The sequence below is a fragment of the Stylophora pistillata genome, chromosome 4, assembly GCF_964205215.1.
Source record: "Stylophora pistillata chromosome 4, jaStyPist1.2, whole genome shotgun sequence".
NCBI classification, from domain to species: domain Eukaryota; kingdom Metazoa; phylum Cnidaria; class Anthozoa; order Scleractinia; family Pocilloporidae; genus Stylophora; species Stylophora pistillata.
Window position 1 is genome coordinate 14,134,567 of NC_142522.1, and position 21,194 is coordinate 14,155,760.

Genomic DNA, 21,194 nt, shown 5'->3' on the forward strand with positions numbered 1-21,194 from the left:
CAGGCCTGTACGGGATTCGAACCACTGACCTCTGCGATACTAGTGCAGCGCTCTACCAATTGAGCTAACAAGCCAACTGGGAGCAGGCCGTTAAGTTGATTCGTAATAAACCCGTGAAAGTGGTAAATCAGATACAATGAATATATGAAGTTCATATATTTTGATCTGCGGTAATAGATACGTATGATGCACGATCCTCGCAGTAGATAGCGCTATTTATGCAATAGCGAAAATCAGACCTGAAAATAATATCAGGCCTGTACGGGATTCGAACCACTAACCTCTGCGATACTAGTGCAGCGCTCTACCAATTGAGCTAACAAGGCAACTGGGAGCAGGCCGTTAAGTTGATTCGTAATAAACCCGTGAAAGTGGTAAATCAGATACAATGAATATATGAAGTTCATATATATTGAACTGCGGTATTAGATACGTATGATGGACGATCCTTATTGTTTACGAATCAACTTAACGGCCTGCTCCCAGTTGGCTTGTTAGCTCAGTTGGTAGAGCGCTGCACTAGTATCGCAGAGGTCAGTGGTTCGAATCCCGTACAGGCCTGATATTTTTTTTCAGGTCTGATTTTCGCTATTGCATAAATAGCGCTATCATCTGCGAGGATCGTGCATCATACGTATCTAATACCGCAGTTCAAAATATATGAACTTCATATATTCATTGTATCTGATTTACCACTTTCACGGGTTTATTACGAATAACTTAACGGCCTGCTCCCAGTTGGCTTGTTAGCTCAATTGGTAGAGCGCTGCACTAGTATCGCAGAGGTCAGTGGTTCGAATCCCGTACAGGCCTGATATTTTTTTCAGGTCTGATTTTCGCTATTGCATAAATAGCGCTATCTACTGCGAGGATCGTGCATCATACGTATCTAATACCGCAGTTCAAAGTATATGAACTTCATATATTCATTGTATCTGAAGATATATCACGTTGGCCGAAACAAGGAAATCATTTGAAAAAGGAGGAGATCGCCTTAAGGGTTCCCGAGAGGTATGAAATTGTCAAACAACGCCCGTACGTAGTACATTCGCTGAAAAGAACCTTTTTAAAATCCACTCTAATCTCTACTAATCATAGCTATCCTCTTTCCTTAGAGCGAGAAACTAGCCTTGGTTTCCAGATAGAGTTCATTTTGAGACAGGCGACCCAAAACACTTTGCTTTCTTCTAGAAGAAGAATTTAAGCCACAAACTCTCAAATCTAAAGCCATTTGCAAAAACTCCTTACCTTCTGCGTTTGTTTTGGTCTTCACTGTTTTTGCCGGTCCTGTTCCCCCAGAACTCATCGCGGATACGTTTATAATGTACATGGTATAAACAGTCAGGTTGGTCAGTGTTGTAGTATTTGTCGTATAGTTTACAAACATAGACTTCAGGTCACTCTCCAAATCATTTGAATGATGAGTAATTAGGTAACCGATGGGTTCTCCTTGGAAATCCTCTTCTGGCAGGTGGCTCCATTTTATTACCAAATTTGTGGAACTGGCGTTGCGAGCGATTACCAATGCAGGAGCTCGAAAAGGAGCTAAAAGAGAAAAAAGACCCCAGTTTTCACAAAGTAATCTAAAAATGCAAGTCGATGGTAGATGCCCTCAACCTATATAAGACTAAAAAAGATAAGTTACATACAGACCGTATGACAAAGAAAATAATTTGAAACATGATTATTTGATAATCATACGTTTAAAGCAATTTCGAGACTTGCGTACCACCCGCCTTTGTTTGAGCCTTTGTTATGTTTGCAGGTCCTAGCCCACCAGACCTTACCGCTGACACGTAAATAACGTACATGGTCAAGGGAGTCAGGCTGGTCAGTTTTTCGTTATTCGTTGCATGGTTCACTCTCAGAAAATTTATATCAGTCTCTAAGTTGACTGGGTAATATATAATATCATAGCCGATGGGTTGTCCTCGAAAATATTTGTCTTGAAGGTGACTCCATTTTATTACTAGCGTCGTTGAACTACGGTTCAAGGTTGTTATCAGGTCTCATTGGGCAGAATGCCTATTGTTCTCGCGACATTTACTTGCAGTGGCGAAAATGTTATAGATTCGTAAAATATGCGGCGAAGCGTAAACAGGGAGGCTCTCATTGGTCGAAGATCACGTGCGCTTTCCTCCTAAGGGATTACTGCCTTAGCTAAATGACTTGTCAAGGTGGAGCTAAGAAACAAAGGCCTCGTAACTTATTGTTTCATCCATTGTTTCTGATATCACGCTTAAAGTGCGCGTCTTTCAAGCTGGCTATTTCAAGCGTTGTATTTTTAAAAGTCAATTGCGTTTGATTTTTACCAGAAGCCATAACACTTTCATCTCTTGCTACAACTTAGTCAACAAACATTTCGCTTCATATCAAGCCTACGACAGTTTGATCAACAGCGGGTGTTTCTATTATTTCTCCCTTAGGATTCGACTGTCTCATCGAAAAACTACTTGTATCATAAATTAAGGACGAAATGAAGTCTTTGAATCACTCTAACACAAGTTTTTTTCGAATCGACAGAAGGAAAAGAAACGAACGAAGTAGAGTATAGGAACAAATGCGCTATTTTAAAACACAAGCCGATCATTATTTATCGGTATTTATTCCCGAGTCGGTATCCAAGTTGTGATACTTTTATCTGTGACAGCTCAAACTGTCTTAGGCCTTCCGGATACTTCCCTCAATCTCCAAATACCTTCGCTATTTATTTGTAAATCGAACGTTTGATTAACAACGTCAACGTAGGGCGGCATTAACATCTGATGGATCGGGGTTTCAAAGAGCTCTGAAAAGAGCTCCCGATTGCATACAGTTTGCTCAGCGATCGGAGGTTCAGCGAGCTCTGAAAAGAGCTCCCGATCGTATACAAATTGCTGAGCGATCGGGGATTCAGTGAGCTCTGAAAATAACTCCCGATCGCATACAGATTGCCGGGCTATCGAGGATTGAGTAAGCTCTGAAAACAGCTACCGATCGCACACAGATTGCTAGTCGACTTACGCCATCATGACTAAGTTTAAATGAAGGTTTGACAGCCAATGCACATAGCAGTTTTAAAATTCGCGGCAGCTGTGAATAATTTTGTAAGCGAATGAGTTTCGCTTACAAATTACATTGTTTAGTCTGACAGATGTATTGTTATTCATGGCTGGGCTAAAGACAATGGCTAGCTCGCTAAAAAAGCGCCATTTTTGAACGCAATTTCGACTACAACTTTTCAAACTGAAATGGATAAAGGTTCCCATCGGCCAATTTTCAAACTTAAAACGGATTCTGTGAGAGTAAAGATTAATCTATTATTTTCCGCGCGTTAATTGTTCAAGGCTAGTAAGGGTTTTCAGAAAATCGCTCTGGAAAATGACTTCCATACTAAAAATGCCCGAATTTGGTGTTTTTTCAAGTTCAAAAGGATAACACTTCTACTTCGTAAAAATCGTTCATTTTAGGTGAAAATTGTAGATACATCTTTAATCTTCAAAAACACGTGCGTTGATTTGGAAGCAAAAACTTCCAATACTCAGAAAATTGAGTTTTACGAAGCCCAGTTGGCCAGTTTTGGCCCATTCTTCTCTTATTAAGGGCTCTTCTAAGCGAGGTCGCCTTAAAAATTGGTTATGAATAATTCATTATGTCCACCCATTCTGTCCCATGTGGGGCTCGTGGAGGAGCTAAAAGGGAGATTTAAAAGAATTGTAATTCAACTTGATCGCAAACATCTTCACAAGTGAGTTTCACAGTCGTTGCATTTAAAATTTCCCCCACAGACAAATTTTTAGATTAATCTAAAAAAATAAATTACATGGATAGAAATATTAAAAAAGTTCTTCGCTGCTCAGCCACGCACTTGAATCAAAGCAATCAAAATGGGATCAGTCTACTCCACTTATCCCACAGAGATTTCACACCTACCTTCGGCGCCTGTTCGTCCGTGTTTTATTCTTCCAGGTCCTATTCCTCCAGAGCTCACCGCTGACACATTAATGGTATACGTGGTATAAACAGTCAGGTTAATCAATGTCGTGGTATTTCTTGTGTAGTTTATACTCACAGCTTTACGTTCACCCTTGGCATCAGCTGGATAGTAAACGATTTGGTAACCAATGGGTTCACCCTGAAAATGTTTCTCTTGCAGGTGACTCCATTTTACTACCAGACTTGTGGAACTAGAGTTAGAGACGGTTACTAAGTCAGGAGCACGGAATGGGGCTAGGAAAAAAGAAGTATTTAGATGACAAGTGGGGTCTTTTAGACATTAAGAATATACATGCACAGTTATAATATTTGGCGCTGTAAATTCCGAATTAACAACAATCCAATGTTTCTTAGATCGATGTTATAAGCGCAAGTATACATCCGACCACATTAATGTTTATGAATTGTTAGTTCAACAGGACACACGTATCTTCAAGAATGTTTTTAATAATACAATACACCCTTTAAGAGCTATAATGCCAAAAAAGAAATCAACCAAGTACAATCTGAGGAAAGAGACAAGTCACCTTCCTAAAATAAACACTGATAGGTTCAAAAACACGTTCGTTAATCGCTTAATTTTTAAACATAATCTAGTCTTATAATTTTTATCTTGATTTTCTCTGTAATTTATATATATACCTTCTTTTAATGTTGTAACATAGGATATGTGATTATTTATCTTATGACTTAATAAAGATTCAATTCAATTCAATTCAATTCAATTCAATGATATTTCTCACATGTCACCAGATTCATGGCGTAATTACCCTTTGAAAATAGCATTGTAACTTTTTTCTAGCTGAGCTTTGACTTAAGACTCCATATTCCATGTGGTAAATCAGAGAACTGACCGCAATCATGATAATAATTTAATAGCGACCATCTCTGTCGACATTCCGAATTACGACACAGTGCCTACCAGCCTACCGAATGTAACCTTACTCGATGAAACTCAGCACGAAAAATTCTCGAAAGTGGTACACAGAATCAGAAAAATAAAAACAAGCGATAGAAGCAAAAGGACGTATCCATGTTCGCGACTTCAAATAATCAAGGTAGGCCTGTCTTTCTACCTGAAGGAAAAAGTATATTTTGGTCATTGATACCAAAGTACAACTACACCACCATCGGCATTTGTTCGAGCGTTTTCTGTTATTGGTACGTCCCGTTCCTTCACTGCTCACCGCTGACACATTATTTACTTAACAATTGTATGAATAGTCAGAGTGCTAAGTGTCGTCGTGCTTGTCGTGTGGTTTACTCTCGCAACATTCTTAGCTTATTCTAGATCAACTGCGTGGTAAATAATATTGTAACCAATAGGTTTTCCTTGTAAATGTTCCTTTCGTAGGTAGAGTGTGATAATGACCTACGGGTGAATTCTTAATTTTGTTCTTTCTCTACCTAACGTGCATGGCTCAGGCAAACAAAACTTAAAATGGTCTCAGCCAGCTCCAGGAGTTTTTTTAGAGCTAAGTAATACTGTCAAAAAACACATGCACACACCTGTTGCATCTGTACGTGCCTCTGCTGTGTTTGCAGGTCCTGTTCCTCCAGAGCTCACTGCTGACACATTAATGACATACATGGTATAGACAGTCAGGTTGGTCAGTGTTGTGAAATTGGTCGTGTAGTTCACATTCAAAACACTGCGTTCACTCTCTGCATCAGCTTGGTAGTAAACGATATTGTAACCAGTGCGTTGTCCTTGGAAGTATTTCTCTTGCAAGTTTCTCCACTTTACTACCAGACTCGTAGAACTAGAATTGTGTGCGACTACCAACTCAGGGGCTTCGGATGGAGCTAAACGAAAATGAAATAATAAGATTAGAAAGATAATTGGAATCTTATAAAAATGGTCGCAAACAACAAATATAAACTCTCATATTGATAAAAGTGTTGGAAGACCCAATTTACCGAAAGATTTGTCATAATTCTAAATGGCAAAGTTTGGTAAAGACAAATTATGGATGAAAGAAATATTGTGCCTGTTCGAGCTTCCGCTGTGTTCGCCGGTCCTATTCCTCCAGAGAATAGCGCTTGCACATTTTTGAAGTACGTGGTATAAACAGCCAGGTTGGTCAACGCTGCTGTATTTGTTGAGTAGTTGAAATTCATGATTTTAAAATCACAATTTGCGTCAGCTGGTTAACTTCGCAGACTTGTGCTGGTACGTAATATTGTAGACGATTCCTAAGAGATAGCATGACCAGATTGTAAACAATGTTTGACGATTGCGGATTTCTTAGGGTGTTTTTTGTTCGACCGCTGTTTGTGTACTTTAGAAAGAGTACTGAATTTCCGTTTGGTCCCCAATGTAGTGTTTGTCGCCATCTTTGCACGGAATGGAATAGATTACACTGCGCGCTTGATCTTTTTGGACGGGATATTTTGGCCTAGGAAATAAGCTGCTAATGGTCTGGCATGGCCTGAAGGCGTCTTGATTTCTTACCCAAATTCAGCTGATTTGTACCCAGTTCGAGTAGGGTGGGAAATTTTCCTGCTCTTTACAAGTCATTGGATTGGAAAATATGATTAGAACAACTAGCTGCTTGCAACCAAGGTATTAGAAAGAGTTATTCTTTTTCGACGTATATGTTACCTTCTGCTTTTGTTCGGGCCCTAGCTGTGTTTGCAGGTCCTTTCCCTCCAGGGCTCACTGCTGACACATTAATAACATACATGGTGTAAGCAGTTAGGTTTGAAAGTATGGTATTATTCCACGTGAAATTTACATTCACAAAATTAATATCTTCCTCTGAATAAGCTGGGAAGTAACTGATAACATAACCAATGGGTAGTCCTCGAGAATGTTCCTCCAGAAGGTGACTCCATTTTACTGACAGACTGGTTGAGCTTGCCGGCTGTGCGATTACGATCTCAGGAGCTCGAGATGGAGCTGAAAGAAGCACAGTAGGTTTAGACAAACTTTCTTCTTCAAGAATCCTTTCCAGTATTTTGATTTGTAAGGAGAGATGAAACCTTACTCAATTGATAATTAGAGTTACAAACGAGGTCTGACTCACCCTTGATGACCCCTACTAGGCTCAAAGGTTGTAGACTCAACACGAGGCAAAGGTTATGAATAACTCAAAAAAAAAAATACAGAGCAAAGGAATATAAGTTTTTCAGTGAACGTTTAGTTTGCATTACGCTATGAAGTGCACAATAGCAAGACAACGTAGTCTGGCTTCTTTTGAGTAAAACCATTATGCAAAGTCACAATTCATGGTTTAAGCGAAGAAGTGATATTCTTTTAATTAGTACAAATACAGGATCCTCGGAAATCTCATAAGCAAATCGTTTTTCTCTGCCTCCATATAACTAAAAAATTTATGTAATGTCAATGATATGATGTTTCTTTCGTTCACCTTTTTTTATGAAGAATTTTTTTTTTGACTCAGTGTGAGACTTACTGTAAATGTTATTCGGTACCTGGCTCTCGCTTAGTGGTTATGATGATACTTGCTGAATTTTCTGCAGGATTCTCTCCATCCGATAAGCCATGAACTGGTGCTACACTTATGATGTACCTAGTGTTGCTAGAGAGACCTTCGACAAGAGCAGAGATCCTGTTCCAAGGAAGGGTGTCATTAAGAGGGATATTTTGAACAAGAACTCTGTAACCGACGATAAAGTTTTCTGGGACTGGATTCCAATCCACACGGACACTTCTTTGAGTTACGTTACTTGCTCTGAGTCCAGTTGGTCTGGAAACAAATACTGAAGCAAACAGGAAAACATGTTAAATTTTAGAAAACCGTAAGCTTTTTTTCTTTCCATTCTTATTTTTTTTCGTGCGTAGATCTTTTGGTATCCTGGAAGACATATCTGATAGGAATTGAATTTAATCAAAAAATGTCTTAAGGTGAAAATGACATGCAACTAATGAAGCCAATGATTTCTTTGATCCCGATAATATTTTGTATGTTTTATCACATTAAAACAAACACACAAGAAAACGTGAATGAAAGAGATTAAACAACTAACAGCGATTGAGAGTTGATTGGTGGGCGAGGGAACAGATGAATGAACGTGTGGATGAATGGGTGGACAATTGAGTAAGTGGAGAAGTTGAATATCTGATGAAAATAAATTCTACATATCATAATGAATATGCGCAGAGGTTTATTTGCATAATTTAAGGAACAAGGGCTTTCTTACCGGTGAAACGATAAACATCAGACACGCTCTGTCCTCCACGACCTCCACGACATCCTCTCGTAGAAATAGGTTGAGGTAACAGAGAGTGCAGATACTTTTCAGCAAGGCATGCACTACCATTACGCACAGCAAAATATTTAAGACCATGAGACCATGCTAAAGAGCCACAGCTCCCGACAGTTTCCAACGGAGGTTCCTGGTGTTTCAGTATCCGACTATTCTCCACATAGAAGCAGCCTATTCTTTCATGAAACACTTGTAAGAGGGAAAGGATATGAAAAATTTTGAGACTATCAGTAAATAATCCTCCCAAGGTAAATATAAATGACACTGACTCTGACCACTTCAGAAGTTCTAGACTGCGACTAGCTCTCAAAAAATAATGCAGAAGTGGCACACGACTTAAAAAGGAATGTCCACTGAAATGTTTTATTCTCATAAACAGCAACCGCAGTCCCATGCTTTCAAGCCCGAGTCTGCCAAAGACCCTTAGTTACTAGATAGGGAGGTTTGCAAACCTTCCGTTAACTTCTACCTTGTTTCAAAATGTTGCAATCGAGGGACCGCCTCAAAAGAAAACAGGTGAAATATTTGAGTAAAAGCGTATTTAAAGTATTCAGTCGGACTGAACACGTTTTGAAAGATAATTATCAGGTTGCGCATAATGTGCACTCACCAAGATGAGGCTTGAGAAAGCATTTGATTCTGCTATGAACTGCACTATTATCATAACAACAGTCCCGTGCCAGACACTGCTCTTCTGTGATGTTATGCCATCCACATTCAATTCTGTAAGGCACGCTTTTTGAATCACAGCTACCTAGGATGCATATAATAAAAGTTATTTATCATATAAACCGCGGTGTAGTAAAAGGATTTCCAGCCTTGGGAAAAGCCGTAACAACACATTTAAAAACATACGATAATTTTTCACGTGTGTTTGATACCGCCAATCAGCTTCTGACACGTTGCCCGCCTTTTGCGCCACCCTGTCATGCTTTTGAACGAATGGCAGAGCCTTCACCATTCTCAATTCAAGGTCGTTGGCAGAAATTTTCTGCTAAAACGCTAAAACATTCGTATCGCTTTCAGACAGTGACGTTCAAAATTTCCTAAAAGAGGAAGGGAATCAAAGCACGAAAAAAAAAAACCGCAGTTACGTACTCAGTGGCTTTGGTAATGAAAACTCGAAAGCTTACTCGTTCACTGCGCTCACTCGTGAGCTATCGAATTGAATGCTCGAGGAGAAACTCCATAACTAACCGCACCTATGTACTATTATCTATCACTTACAGGATTGAAGTTAACAGTGTTTGATTTATTTTTTATTTTTTCTTGGTCAGTCGAGAGTGGCTCTGTTATTTTCCTACTGTGGTAGATATAATACAGTCAAATAAAATACGAATAGGCATAATCATTACCAACTGCTCGAAGTAAAGTACAAATAACGCGCGATATTATGCGGTTATATGGACAGTTGGTTATTTTGTACAGTAAAAACACTTGTTTGACAGGTTAGCTTAGTACACCTGCGTGAGTTTTTTTCAGAAGAGGGAAAAAATTGACGACATTTTCGCAACGTATGGAACAGAAATAACTTATTATATGTTTTGACGTGTTCTTTTACTGAGTATATTCACTAGTTGTCTGACAGCAATAATGTCATTGCCAAAAATTTGACAACATGGCGGAGGTGGTTCTCGTGTTACAAGCAAAATGGCGCCGAAACAGTATAAGAAAATGTATGGGAAAAGATTGTTTTTTTCAAAATAGCTTTGTAAGAATGAGATATTCTTTCGCTGCGTACTTGGAAATTCAGCCTGCATCGGTTTAAGTTTCCATCGCTACGAAAAAGAAATCCTCAAGTCAAGCCTACCTTTTCCCAAGGTATAAGAGTAAACTCATAATTCTGACTCCATTTTCCCATACAAACTCTTAAAATCTTCTTCGACTAGGTGTTACAATTCTTTTGTCGTGGGAACAACCTTGTGAAGATTCGCAACAGCTTAGTTCGACATGCATTCTGCAGAAGTTTGCTAACTAAATCGCTCGTAAACGGTCAAATATGTTGGCCCACGAATTTTCCTCGAGCTGGGAAATTCTTCATATTTTCACAGAGCTCAAAAGCCAAATACGCCATTTTTAAATACCCCAAATTTAGGAAGGAAGAACACGAAAGATACAAGTCCCAGTAACTGCAAAATTTGGCCGCCATTTTCCATTTTCCCTGTTTTGACGTTTCCTTTGGCTTTCTGGGATAGAAAGGTACCAGGCCTTTCTCTCGTGGGGTTTTACGAAAATAGAAAGTTACGTGTTCACTTCACTTCCACCGCCGCCATATTGAATTGTCTGTAATACGATATATCGCTGACATTTCGTAACGGGCTCGAAATGTCCCCGATTTCTGGTGACGTTTTCATCAAATGAAAAAGGGGCATCAAATTTCGTGATTCACGCGTTCTCAACTTCATTTCATTTTTCAAAATGTCTTCACTTTTGACGACTGCACAAAAGGTATTCTGAGGAATTGATAAAATTCTAGCCAGGATTCAGATGAAGATGATAGCTTCATTCTCTACTCCATATGCGAAATCACCGCAAATTAACGTCACTTCACAACGGAAGATACAAAATAGAACGTACCAGTAAGACCACCTAAATGTTTTTGTATTTGTCTATACGTATCCTGTATATGTTTTTTTTATTGCTTGTTGATCATTTCAGCATCTGTAATTTGAATTTTCCGCTGTTGGTTTAAATTTTTCGAGTTTAAATTTCGCGAGGATTTTTTTTTTCAGGGGACTATAATTTAGCGACAGATTTTTCGAGTTTTAACGGTTGTGGATGGTGTGAATCATGGGCTGAGCATTAATCAGCATTTACGGGCTCCTGCATAAGCAAGTGGTGAGTACGCACTGGTTCTATGGAAACTAAGGTGTCGAGGCATCGTTTGACTGAAGGTCGCATGACGCTGCTTACGCTATTCAAGTCGCGGGTCTTTCTTGAATTTTGATTTTGAACCCTTTATTAACAAATATTCACTCTCTGCCAATTGCAAACTTCGCGGAACACTGTATAATTGAATTTTTGTTTGTTTTTCTTAAATCAGGATTTTTTTGCATGAAATCTTACTTTTGGGTATGTGTGATCTCAATTTCAATTAGTAAATTTAAAGTGCCCATAATGTCAAAAAACGTTTTTCGCTCATCTAATTCTACATTTCACCAAATGAACTTCGGTGAAAAAAATTTTCGATTTAGATAAAACGCATTTTTTTTTACAAATTTTTACAAAGTTCAAATTTCTATTTTCTTGCGGTCGACCCCTGCCGCTGATCACAAGAGTAACGTGCTCAAAATGACCACGTGACTGATGTCTGTGACTTAGGTTCAGTGACCTTAAGTTTAAAACCAACGTTGTCACAAAGAGCGACAACGCAACTTTCGGGCATTTTAAACTAAATGGAGATCACTCTGAAGCAAATTCCCACTTGTTTTCAAGTTAGATAAGTCACAACCCAAAATCACGTGTTCCTGAACCTGCGTCACGACTCACTTTAAACCGAGGAAGACTGGTACGAATGGTGGACCAAAATGGCGGTAAATTTGAATGTCTTTAAAAAATTATAAAAAATTGTGTTTAATCCAAATCGAAAATTTTTTTAGCAGTTCATTTGGTGAAATTTAGAATTAGATGAGCGAAAAACATTTTTTACATTATGGGCACTTTAAGGTAACAATGATATTATTTAACATTAATTTCACGTAACTATGTGTTAAGGGCTTCTGTTGATTTTAGGTTACTTTATAATTTCAAGTACCTAAAAGGACTACCCTGAGTCTTGATCGAATAAAGATGTTTGCTATGTTCTATTGATCATAGAATGTTCACTGGGGACCATAACAGATTAACCGTTCTTTGGTATTGAGGGCTCTCTTGCCAAGTGGGCAACTGTTTGCGACAATCTCAAATGATTTTATTGAAGATAATGTTTCACGTGCCGGGTCTGCAAAAGTTTGTCACCTGAACACCAAAACAGAAGTTAATTCTGAGCGGCTGTGATCTTCAAGGTCTCGATGGAGTGATGAATTTTATGACTAACGATTAATATTTTGGCTGTTTTACGGCTAACAGTTATCTGCAAGCAGAGGTCCCTTCATCCTCGGAGACCCAGGGGCTGAGTCGATTTCAAGTTAGGGCATGAAGAGCCCCTGGGGACACTGTCTTACAAGACTAGTTCCAAACGGTCGCAGTCGTTCTGCCATCTGATTGGTGCCAGAAAATCTTTGTGTTTTTCTGCCCAATCAGAGTGAAGTGTGCTTTAGAGTCCTTTCGTGTGTTTTAACACGGACATATACTAGTAGCTCAGTGGCTCGCTATGTTTGTTTGGACCTTGCGACGGAGATTTGCTTGAGGTGAAAAGTTTCAGTCTCAGCACACAATGTAAGAGAAATCGATCATGTCCGCGAAAATCTTACCGGAAACTATACTGATTACTTTCGCAGGTATCACTAGAGAACGTGTTTTAAAGTTTGCGAGGTTTGTATACAACACGATGGTTGCAGTCATTGATATGTCGCTTTAAACGTTAAACGAGCTTTAAGCTTAAATCTTTCTAGATTTTTTGCATAATTTGCTGTGACTGAAACTTTGCCAATCCCGGGAAGTTATTTCGTCGCACGGGACACGCAGGTATGTGGAGCAACTGGCACTTGCGCAACTTTCCGAACTGTGCGTGCCAAAATCTAATCCCATCTTCGCTTGAAAAAAAAAGAAAAGCTAAGCGTGGAAACTTTTTCTTATTAGATGTGGGTAGATGACCCTGTACTACTAAGCTGACATTTGCAATAAAGCAAACCCGCCCTTTCCATCCAATATTTCTTGGTCTTTGGTTTTGTTTTTCCCATTTGAAAACAGCATCGGATCGATTCCCAATGATCAAAGGTATTTAACTTGGTCTTCAACAATCGACAGAAGAGGTGAAATGACAATGACCAAGGGACAAGAAGAGAATCCGTGGCCTTCCTAGCTCAAGAATTTCAACACTCTGGGCAGCAGTTGAAAGATTTAACTCTTTCCGAACCCCTTCGGTAACTGCCCGAAAACATCTCTCCTTCCCACGATGTTCTCGTTGATAAGTTTTTGTTCAGATTTTAATTAGCTAACCGGAAACACAGCTAAGCTTTCTCTTAGCACTTGCTGGAGGTCGTCCACGAACTTAACGTTCTCTGCAACCTTGGCCGTATTGTGAACTACTTTACTACTAAGATTAGATTTTGGCGCGCACAGAAAGCAAAAAGCTACGTAGGCGAAAGCGCCAGTTGCTCCACATACCTGCGTGGCCCGTGCGACGAAATAACTTCACGGGATTGGCAAAGTTTCAGTCACAGCAAATTATGCAAAAAATCTAGAAAGATTTAAGCTTAAAGCTCGTTTAACGTTTAAAGTGACATATCAAATTATGACTGCAACCATCGTGTGGTATACAAACCTCGCAAACTTTAAAACACGTTCTCTAGTGATACCTGCGAAAGTATTCATTATAATTTCCGGTAAGATTTTCGCGGACAATCTGATCGATTTCTCTTACATTGTGTGCTGAGACTGAAACTTTTCCCCTCAAGCAAATCTCCGTCGCAAGGTCCAAACAAGCATAGCGAGCAACTGAGCTACTAGTATATGTCCGTGTTAAAACACACGAAAGGACTCTAAAGTACACTTCACTCTGATTGGGCAGAAAAACACAAAGATTTTCTGGCACCAATCAGATGGCAGAACGACTGCGACCGTTTGGAACTAGTCTTGTAAGACAATGTCCCCAGGGGCTCTTCCGCCCTAACTTGAAATCGACCCACAACCCCTGGGTCTCCGAGGATGAGGTCCCTTCGATCTTCCTAGGAATGTCGGGAAGAGTAGGAGGCCTCCGCTAAAGTTTTTCCCCTTCCTGACATTTCTAAGATCGAAGGGACCTCTGCTCGCAGGACATGCTAACAGCTCATTCATTCCGTTACTGTAAAGAAAATTGTTAAAAGTTTCTATTATTAAAACACCTGAGTGACAGGTCGTTAACTTGTAAAGTTAATTCCGGGAATAAAATAAATACATAAACAAATTAAATACGGTGTGATAAGAATATAAATAGACACATATAGCAAAGTACTACACTAGTGAAGTATAATGTATAAGAAACTGTCTATGTTTTGATAGGGAAAACTTTTACCGTCAACGTTTTACGGCTTATGGTTAAAAATAATTGGTATCCCTAACGATTAAATATTTTGCCGTTTTTCCGGTAACGGTTCGGCCCATTGGGTTTTTACTTTGACAAGTGAGTGCGTGCTTCTATCTGAAGATGATTAATTGCAATATCATAACGACACTAGAAGTATTTCCTGTAGCCTTAAACGAGTTTTTGTGGCAGAAGAACTAGAAATAGTCGCTCATTAAAGAATTTTACCTTCCAAAACCTCCTTAGCTTTTAATTTCGTCTTCGCGGAATCCATGGTGTTCAAGTCATCTACATTGCAAGTTTTTCCATACCACCAAGCTCCTCTATTTAACCATGCACACGCCATCAAGATCTTGTCATTATCGCGATCCCACGTGGAGAAAGCGGAGTTGTTAGAGTCGGCGAGGATGTTTCCCAAACCCTTCCGGTATTTTCCAAGTCTAAGAGTATAACCAGTAGAAGGACTCAGCACCCGGAAATTGTCATACTCGGCATACACATCAATATCGCCCGGGAGTGCAATTCTCAGAACATAATTCCCTACCAACGTTACAGCATGGATATTTATGTTTCCAAGCCAATACCCAAGGCCGGGTTTCCCAAAACCAATCTCGTAGGAAACCCAGTTTCTATAAAAGTTAAAGGCAGAATGGTCTCGCTGTTGAATGAGGATCCATCCACCACCAGGTCTGTCCATCTCACACCACACCCGAATGTAGTTCTGGCTCTTAGGCAGTGGGGCGACATCAGGTTTGTGTAAATTGTAAAAACCTGTCGAGTGTCTTCCATGAGAGTAAAGTCTCACGCAGCTTTTAGCTGAGTAAAAAATTACACACATGCATGATGAAATAAGTATGACTGGTTTCATAAGAACAATTGAAAGAGGACTTAGGAAAATTCCTCTCACGAAGGGGATTTAAAAAAGTCTATTCCACTTTCTGGCCCCAGGTGTATAAAGTGCGGATAACGCTATCCAACGGATAAATTGCCATCCAGCGGAGAAACAATAGCAAAAGGTACTCCACTATCCACCGGATAGAGATTTTTACAGTGGATAGCGTTATCCAACCTTCGAAAATCCGGGGCTTGGTCTTTAGTTGTGGTTGCACATCATCATGGTGAATACCTTTGTAATGAACTATTATAATTTAGGCATTCAAAATAGTGAACAGTCGTGTGGATCACACACATTGTCAGCAAATCTTGACCACATGACCTTAAATCGTGAGAAAACAATGATACAAGAAAACTTAAAATCTGTTGCATAGATATGATTTAGACTTCATTCGCCTTTAACGACAAGATTTCGCAAAAAAAGTTAAAAGGATTTCTACAATCATGAAACATCGTTGAGCATTGTTTGTTTTCGACTAGGCATTATATATTTCATTTAGCTCCTAGACAATATTCCTCATAGTAAGGAATCAATTTCTGGGCGATGAAAATCTGACTAACCGCATTCAAAATCCTCAGGATATAGTGTGCTTACTTCAACTCCCCTCAGATGAGGTGGATGTGCACACGTGCCAGTCACCACGGCTGTCCAAAGAGACGGAGTAATTCCACAGTCACACTCCAGAGGGTTATTGTCCAATAAACTGTGGAGATCGTGTTGTTCTCAAGTAAATCGGCAGAACGAAATACTATGCTATGAATGGAACCATTCATAGAGCACATAATATATACAAAAAATCGAAGGCCAAACCCTGTCCACTTCATTTATACTTTTGATTAAAAAAGACCCTCCATATGCCTAGAAAGCCAATGCCCTGGGCGTTTCCTCACTAGCCCTGTCATGGAAAAAAAATTAATATCAAAAGCTGGTGTTCTTTTAAAAAAGGGGAACTGAAGCCTAAAATTGGTATTTTTTTTTTTTTTTTTTGCATTCATCTCTCCTTAGCTTTAGAGGAGCAAGATAAAGTGTCGATATTCATTTTCGTTCTGTTCGTGTCTTTTGCGAGAAAATTCGATTTGAAGTTGCCTTTTTCCCGCTTTTACGGCTGTAAGACCGTCGGCTCAAAATGATTAGCAGTGGTCGTTTATTACGTCAGCGGTGGGGAACCAACTTGAGAAGGCCTCATATCAAAGTACAAAGCTAAGAGAATTTCGCCCTTCATTTCGCAAATATGAGTGGTGTGCAGCCTTGTATGATCCTGGTGAAGAAGCAGTCGGCTCAGACGAGGAAATGGAGGCAGAAGCTCCGACCCATTTTTTTCGAGGATTGGAAACGTAGAATGGTGTCAGTCTTTGGGGCGATCATTGCATAGCTATGCGCACGGCCGACGAATGTTTTTGTTGTCGAGAACTCGAGGAGTTGAATCAGAAGTTTGATGAATCAGGTATGCTTCCGATTGAATATTAATTTTTTCGTATTGAAACGTAAGTAGTGTTCACTGTATGTACTGTGTAGATCGGTTGAGCTTCTCTTGTTTCCTTCATTTTCACGATTTCAGTGAAACAACTCAGTAAGTCATTACCGTATGTACCATGTTACTCGGTATAGCTTCCCTTGTTTACTTCATTTTCATTAGTTCAGTTTAACAACTTTGAAAGTAAGACTTACTCCCGTGGCTTATCACATTTTGTATTTCCTCTGCCAACAGGAACTGAGCACTCCAAACTCAGGATTGTTTGGCTGCATACTGATGTGTTGCGAACGGCACTCATCGGTATTCACAACGCACGCTATAATCCTATCCCGGACCCCATCGAGAACAGGTTAGTTTTAATTATTTTCTTTTACAAAAGTCTTTCATCCCTATATTATTTACCAACGCTTAGTAGTAACCACTTATACCTTCGTTTTTCCGTCGATGTTTTCGTTTCTTTCCTTTTTATCCATGTGTGTTTTCCTTTCTTTTATAGAACGTGGCGCCTGACATGGGTCCACGGTGTCTTGGGGCAGAAAAATAGGAGACTGATTCCAGCGTGCGTTGTGAAAGCCATACGTAACGCATTTCCTGATGCGAGTGGCTAATATTCAGACTTTAAGCTTGCAGAGCTAGATTTAAATTGAGGTAAACAATCCTGAATTTAAAATGATTAAATTGTGAGATCGAAATGCCTTCTCAATCCTAATAAGTTCTTGACAACAAAAACATTCACTAGCCCTCTCGTAAATACACCATTTTGTGTTTCCAATTCTCGAAGAAATTTTTCTTTTTTTTCAGCCGCCGTAGAACAAGGCCAAAATACCACTTAGAACTATTTTTTAGAGGTGAAGTTAAGCCCAAAGACTGAAAAAAACGTTTGAACATTGATATTTGAACCATAAGCTACAATTTAAAAATGTTTCAATTTTAGGCTTCAGTTCCCCTTCAAAAAAATCTTTTCAGAAAAATTAGCTTTGCTTTTAAATAGCCTTCAAAAATCTTATCAGGCAACGAAACCCCAATATAATATTTCGACTCTCGGCGCGCACCATTTGCTACGCACCATTTGTTATAATATTCCCTTTCTCTCGATCCAATGCATTTCGGTTCGAAAAATTGATTTCTTTCAAACTTGGCCGTAAATATTTATAGTTATAGCGGTATCGGCTATATAAGTTTCAAACTAAATTGTGATTTTCGAGTAAAAAAAAAACATTAAAAAAGAATAACTTATGTGCTTGGTTCTCATTTTAGATTGATCTAAATATGTCAAGCAAAAAAGATTCCTCAAGCCAGAATTTTATGAAAAGGCAAGCTTACAAATTTGTGTCATTTTGATGATCGGTGCTGTTCAAAATGGGCCTTTGAGAGTTGTCGGAGTGATTTTTGCTTTGCAGTAATTTAATTTGTGGAAAAAATAAGAGTCATCATCAAGTCAAACTTACACTTTAGATAGCCGCCCGAGGATACGTTCCACCTGAGCACTGCCTGGGGTAGTGATAAGATTGTCTCGAAGATCCCTGGATTGAGAAGAATCCAATTTTCATTAGAAACTATCACTGAAGTCGATATGAAATTATTGAAAACATCTGGTACGTCTCGTGAATAAGCAATTAAACATATCGGTTTAAGATGAGAAATATCGCCAATTCATATTGTTTGAAAATTTCGCAAAGAGAGTCTCCCAGTTTACAGTAGGAGAGCTTGACCATTTACTTTTGAGGACGATGCAAATGCATCACACGCAAATGCATCACACGCAAATGAATTAATTAGGGATAAGTACAACTGTCCAGTTTGGAAGGATATTTCCTTAGGGAGACCACAAAAACTGTGGCGCGAAAAATTGTGTTTTAAAACCAATATTAAGTTACCAAAAGGACGCAAAGACAGCAGAGTGACAATAACTCTCAATAAAGAAACAACAACTTTGAGTTTAAATTTACAAGACATGTTTCGACATTCTCATGTCATCTTTAGTTGCAAATGAGCATTTAACTGTTGTACATTTGAATTTAAAGTAAGGTACGTTACAAACTACTTGTCAGGGCTTACGTTACATTTGAATGTTAAAAACGCGAAAGATGTAAATAGCGCGCGCTTGACTAGATCAAAAAATAAACAGGTAAATAAAAAAAAGGAAATGTAATAATAATAAAAATAAATTAAAAGACCAAGGAACAACATAATTAAAAGGAAAGAGACAATTCTAGATGTTTCAATTGCTGATTAAGGATAGGTTTTTCCCACTTACTATGCAATGCCTCTTTGATCTTAATTTGGTAATTTGAAGCGGCAGAATCCAAGATCGTGAAACATTCAGTATCACAAGAGTCAAGACAGGCCCTTGATGATTGCAGGTGCTTGTAAATATGCGAAGTTTTGTCCGACAAGAGGTGCACACGAACTCGTGTACAAATGTGGCGAGTGGTCTCACCAATATAACTGACATTACAGCCAGCACATGAAAATTTATATATGACACGCGAATGTAGACCTAGCGGTACTGAATCTTTCACACTGAACATGTTTCTGAGTTTAAACGTACTAACATAATATCTAAATCAGCTCTACAATAACGTTTGAGTAGTTGTCTTAACTTAGTCTGAGCGATGTTCGAAAACCGACCAACATAGGAAAATTTATAATAGTGCGCAGAAGGTTTACAGGAGTTAGAAGTGGCGTTCTGCCCAGTAGGAGGATTCTTTTTCTTCGCTAGATACCTGTAAATGATCTTGTCTATGACCCAAGATGGAAAACAATTTTTCCGTAGCAAGAAAATAAGTTTCTTGACATCCAGATGAAAACAAACCCAGGAATTATTGATCTTGTATGCTCTGTCAATCAACGTTCTGACTAAACCTAATTTGTAAATCAAAGGGGCGAGGCTGAAATAATTAGTAAGAAGGCCAGTAAACGTCTTCTTGCGATATACACTAGTGACGATGGATGTATGATTGTTGTCTAACAATGTGTCTAGAAACGATAATTTCTTATCAATTTCCTTTTCCATTGAGAAACGAATACTAGGATGCCTGGCGTTGATATAATCAAAGAACACGAGCGCTTCCTCCTCGCTATTGAACAAACAAAAGGTGTCATCAACATAGCGTCTGTAGAACAGAACTTCAGAGAATGAATAGTTATCTGGCCAGTTTTTTTCATGATGTCCCATAAAGAGGTTTGCAAGTACTGGAGCAAGTGGGGACCCCATGGTAACCCCATCTATTTGATCATAAAACACACCCTTAAACAAGAAACCAGTCTCAGCTGTTGCGAAGGTAAAAAGCGTTTTTAGGTCAGCGGCGTTTATCTTATGTTCCCTATGTTGGTCGGTTTTCGAACATCGCTCAGACTAAGTTAAGACAACTACTCAAACGTTATTGTAGAGCTGATTTAGATATTAAGTTAGTCTTCAGTACGTTTAAACTCAGAAACATGTTCAGTGTGAAAGATTCAGTACCGCTAGGTCTACGTTCGCGTGTCATATATACTTCATGTGCTGGCTGTAATGTCAGTCATATTGGTGAGACCACTCGCCACATTTGTACACGAGTTCGTGTGCACCTCTTGTCGGACCAAACTTCGCATATTTACAAGCACCTGCAATCATCAAGGGCCTGTCTTGACTCTTGTGATACTGAATGTTTCACGATCTTAGATTCTGCCGCCTCAAAATACCAAATTAAGATCAAAGAGGCATTGCATAGTAAGTGGGAAAAACCTATCCTTAATCAGCAATTGAAACATCTAAAATTGTCCCTTTCCTTTTAATTATGTTGTTCCTTGGTCTTTTAATTCATTTTTATTATTATTACATTTCCTTTTTTTTTTTATTTATCTATTTATTTTTTGATCTAGTCAAGCGCGCGCTATTTACATCTTTCGCGTTTTTAACATTCAAATGTAACGTAAGCCCTGACACGTAGTTTGTAACGTACCTTACTTTAAATTCAAATGTACAACAGTTAAATGCTCATTTGCAACTGAAGATGACATGAGAATGTCGAAACATGTCTTGTAAATTTAAAGTCAATATTAAGTTACTGTCAATTTTTAATCTACATCGTTGGATTTCTGATGTACGCAAGATTTAAGACCATATAGTAAGGAAGAAATGTACACGCATTTTAATTATTTGTTTTTGCCTATGATATATTGGAGGACAGACGCATAAATGACATCAACATTAACAGTATTTCATCCTGTGGCGTGTTTTAAACAAATTAGCAATTATACTTACAAAACTCTCAGATCTTTAAAGTTAATGAGGACTATCAGAGATAGCAGGTTGGATATCCCATTGTTCCTTAAAACTCTGTTAAATCAAAGATAGCAAAGACAGATGGGAAAAATCGTAACTCCGAGGAGAAAAGGACGAGAAATATGAAACGGCTCTAGCAATGGGATGATTGAAAATGGGATGATTGAACTGTCAGATGCTTTCACGG

At 38.9% G+C, this 21,194-nt stretch overlaps 1 protein-coding gene and 1 pseudogene across 1 annotated transcript in view; one reads left to right on the forward strand and one right to left on the reverse strand.

Moving 5' to 3' along the window:
- Window positions 1-15,068, reverse strand: part of LOC148732552 (polycystin family receptor for egg jelly-like) — a 28,188-nt gene extending 13,120 nt beyond the window's left edge. Inside the window, exons 1-7 of the mRNA XM_088757857.1 lie at window positions 14,600-15,068; window positions 8,819-8,962; window positions 8,143-8,397; window positions 7,414-7,701; window positions 6,581-6,877; window positions 5,485-5,781; window positions 3,913-4,209 (exon numbers count right to left, since the gene is read on the reverse strand). Of these exons, the coding sequence (XP_088613983.1) occupies window positions 3,913-4,209; window positions 5,485-5,781; window positions 6,581-6,877; window positions 7,414-7,701; window positions 8,143-8,397; window positions 8,819-8,962; window positions 14,600-15,068 (2,047 nt within the window). The remainder of the gene's footprint in view (window positions 1-3,912; window positions 4,210-5,484; window positions 5,782-6,580; window positions 6,878-7,413; window positions 7,702-8,142; window positions 8,398-8,818; window positions 8,963-14,599) is intronic.
- Window positions 15,069-15,207: 139 nt separating this feature from the next.
- LOC111337655 (uncharacterized) lies at window positions 15,208-17,323 on the forward strand (annotated as a pseudogene).
- Window positions 17,324-21,194: the final 3,871 nt, after the last annotated feature.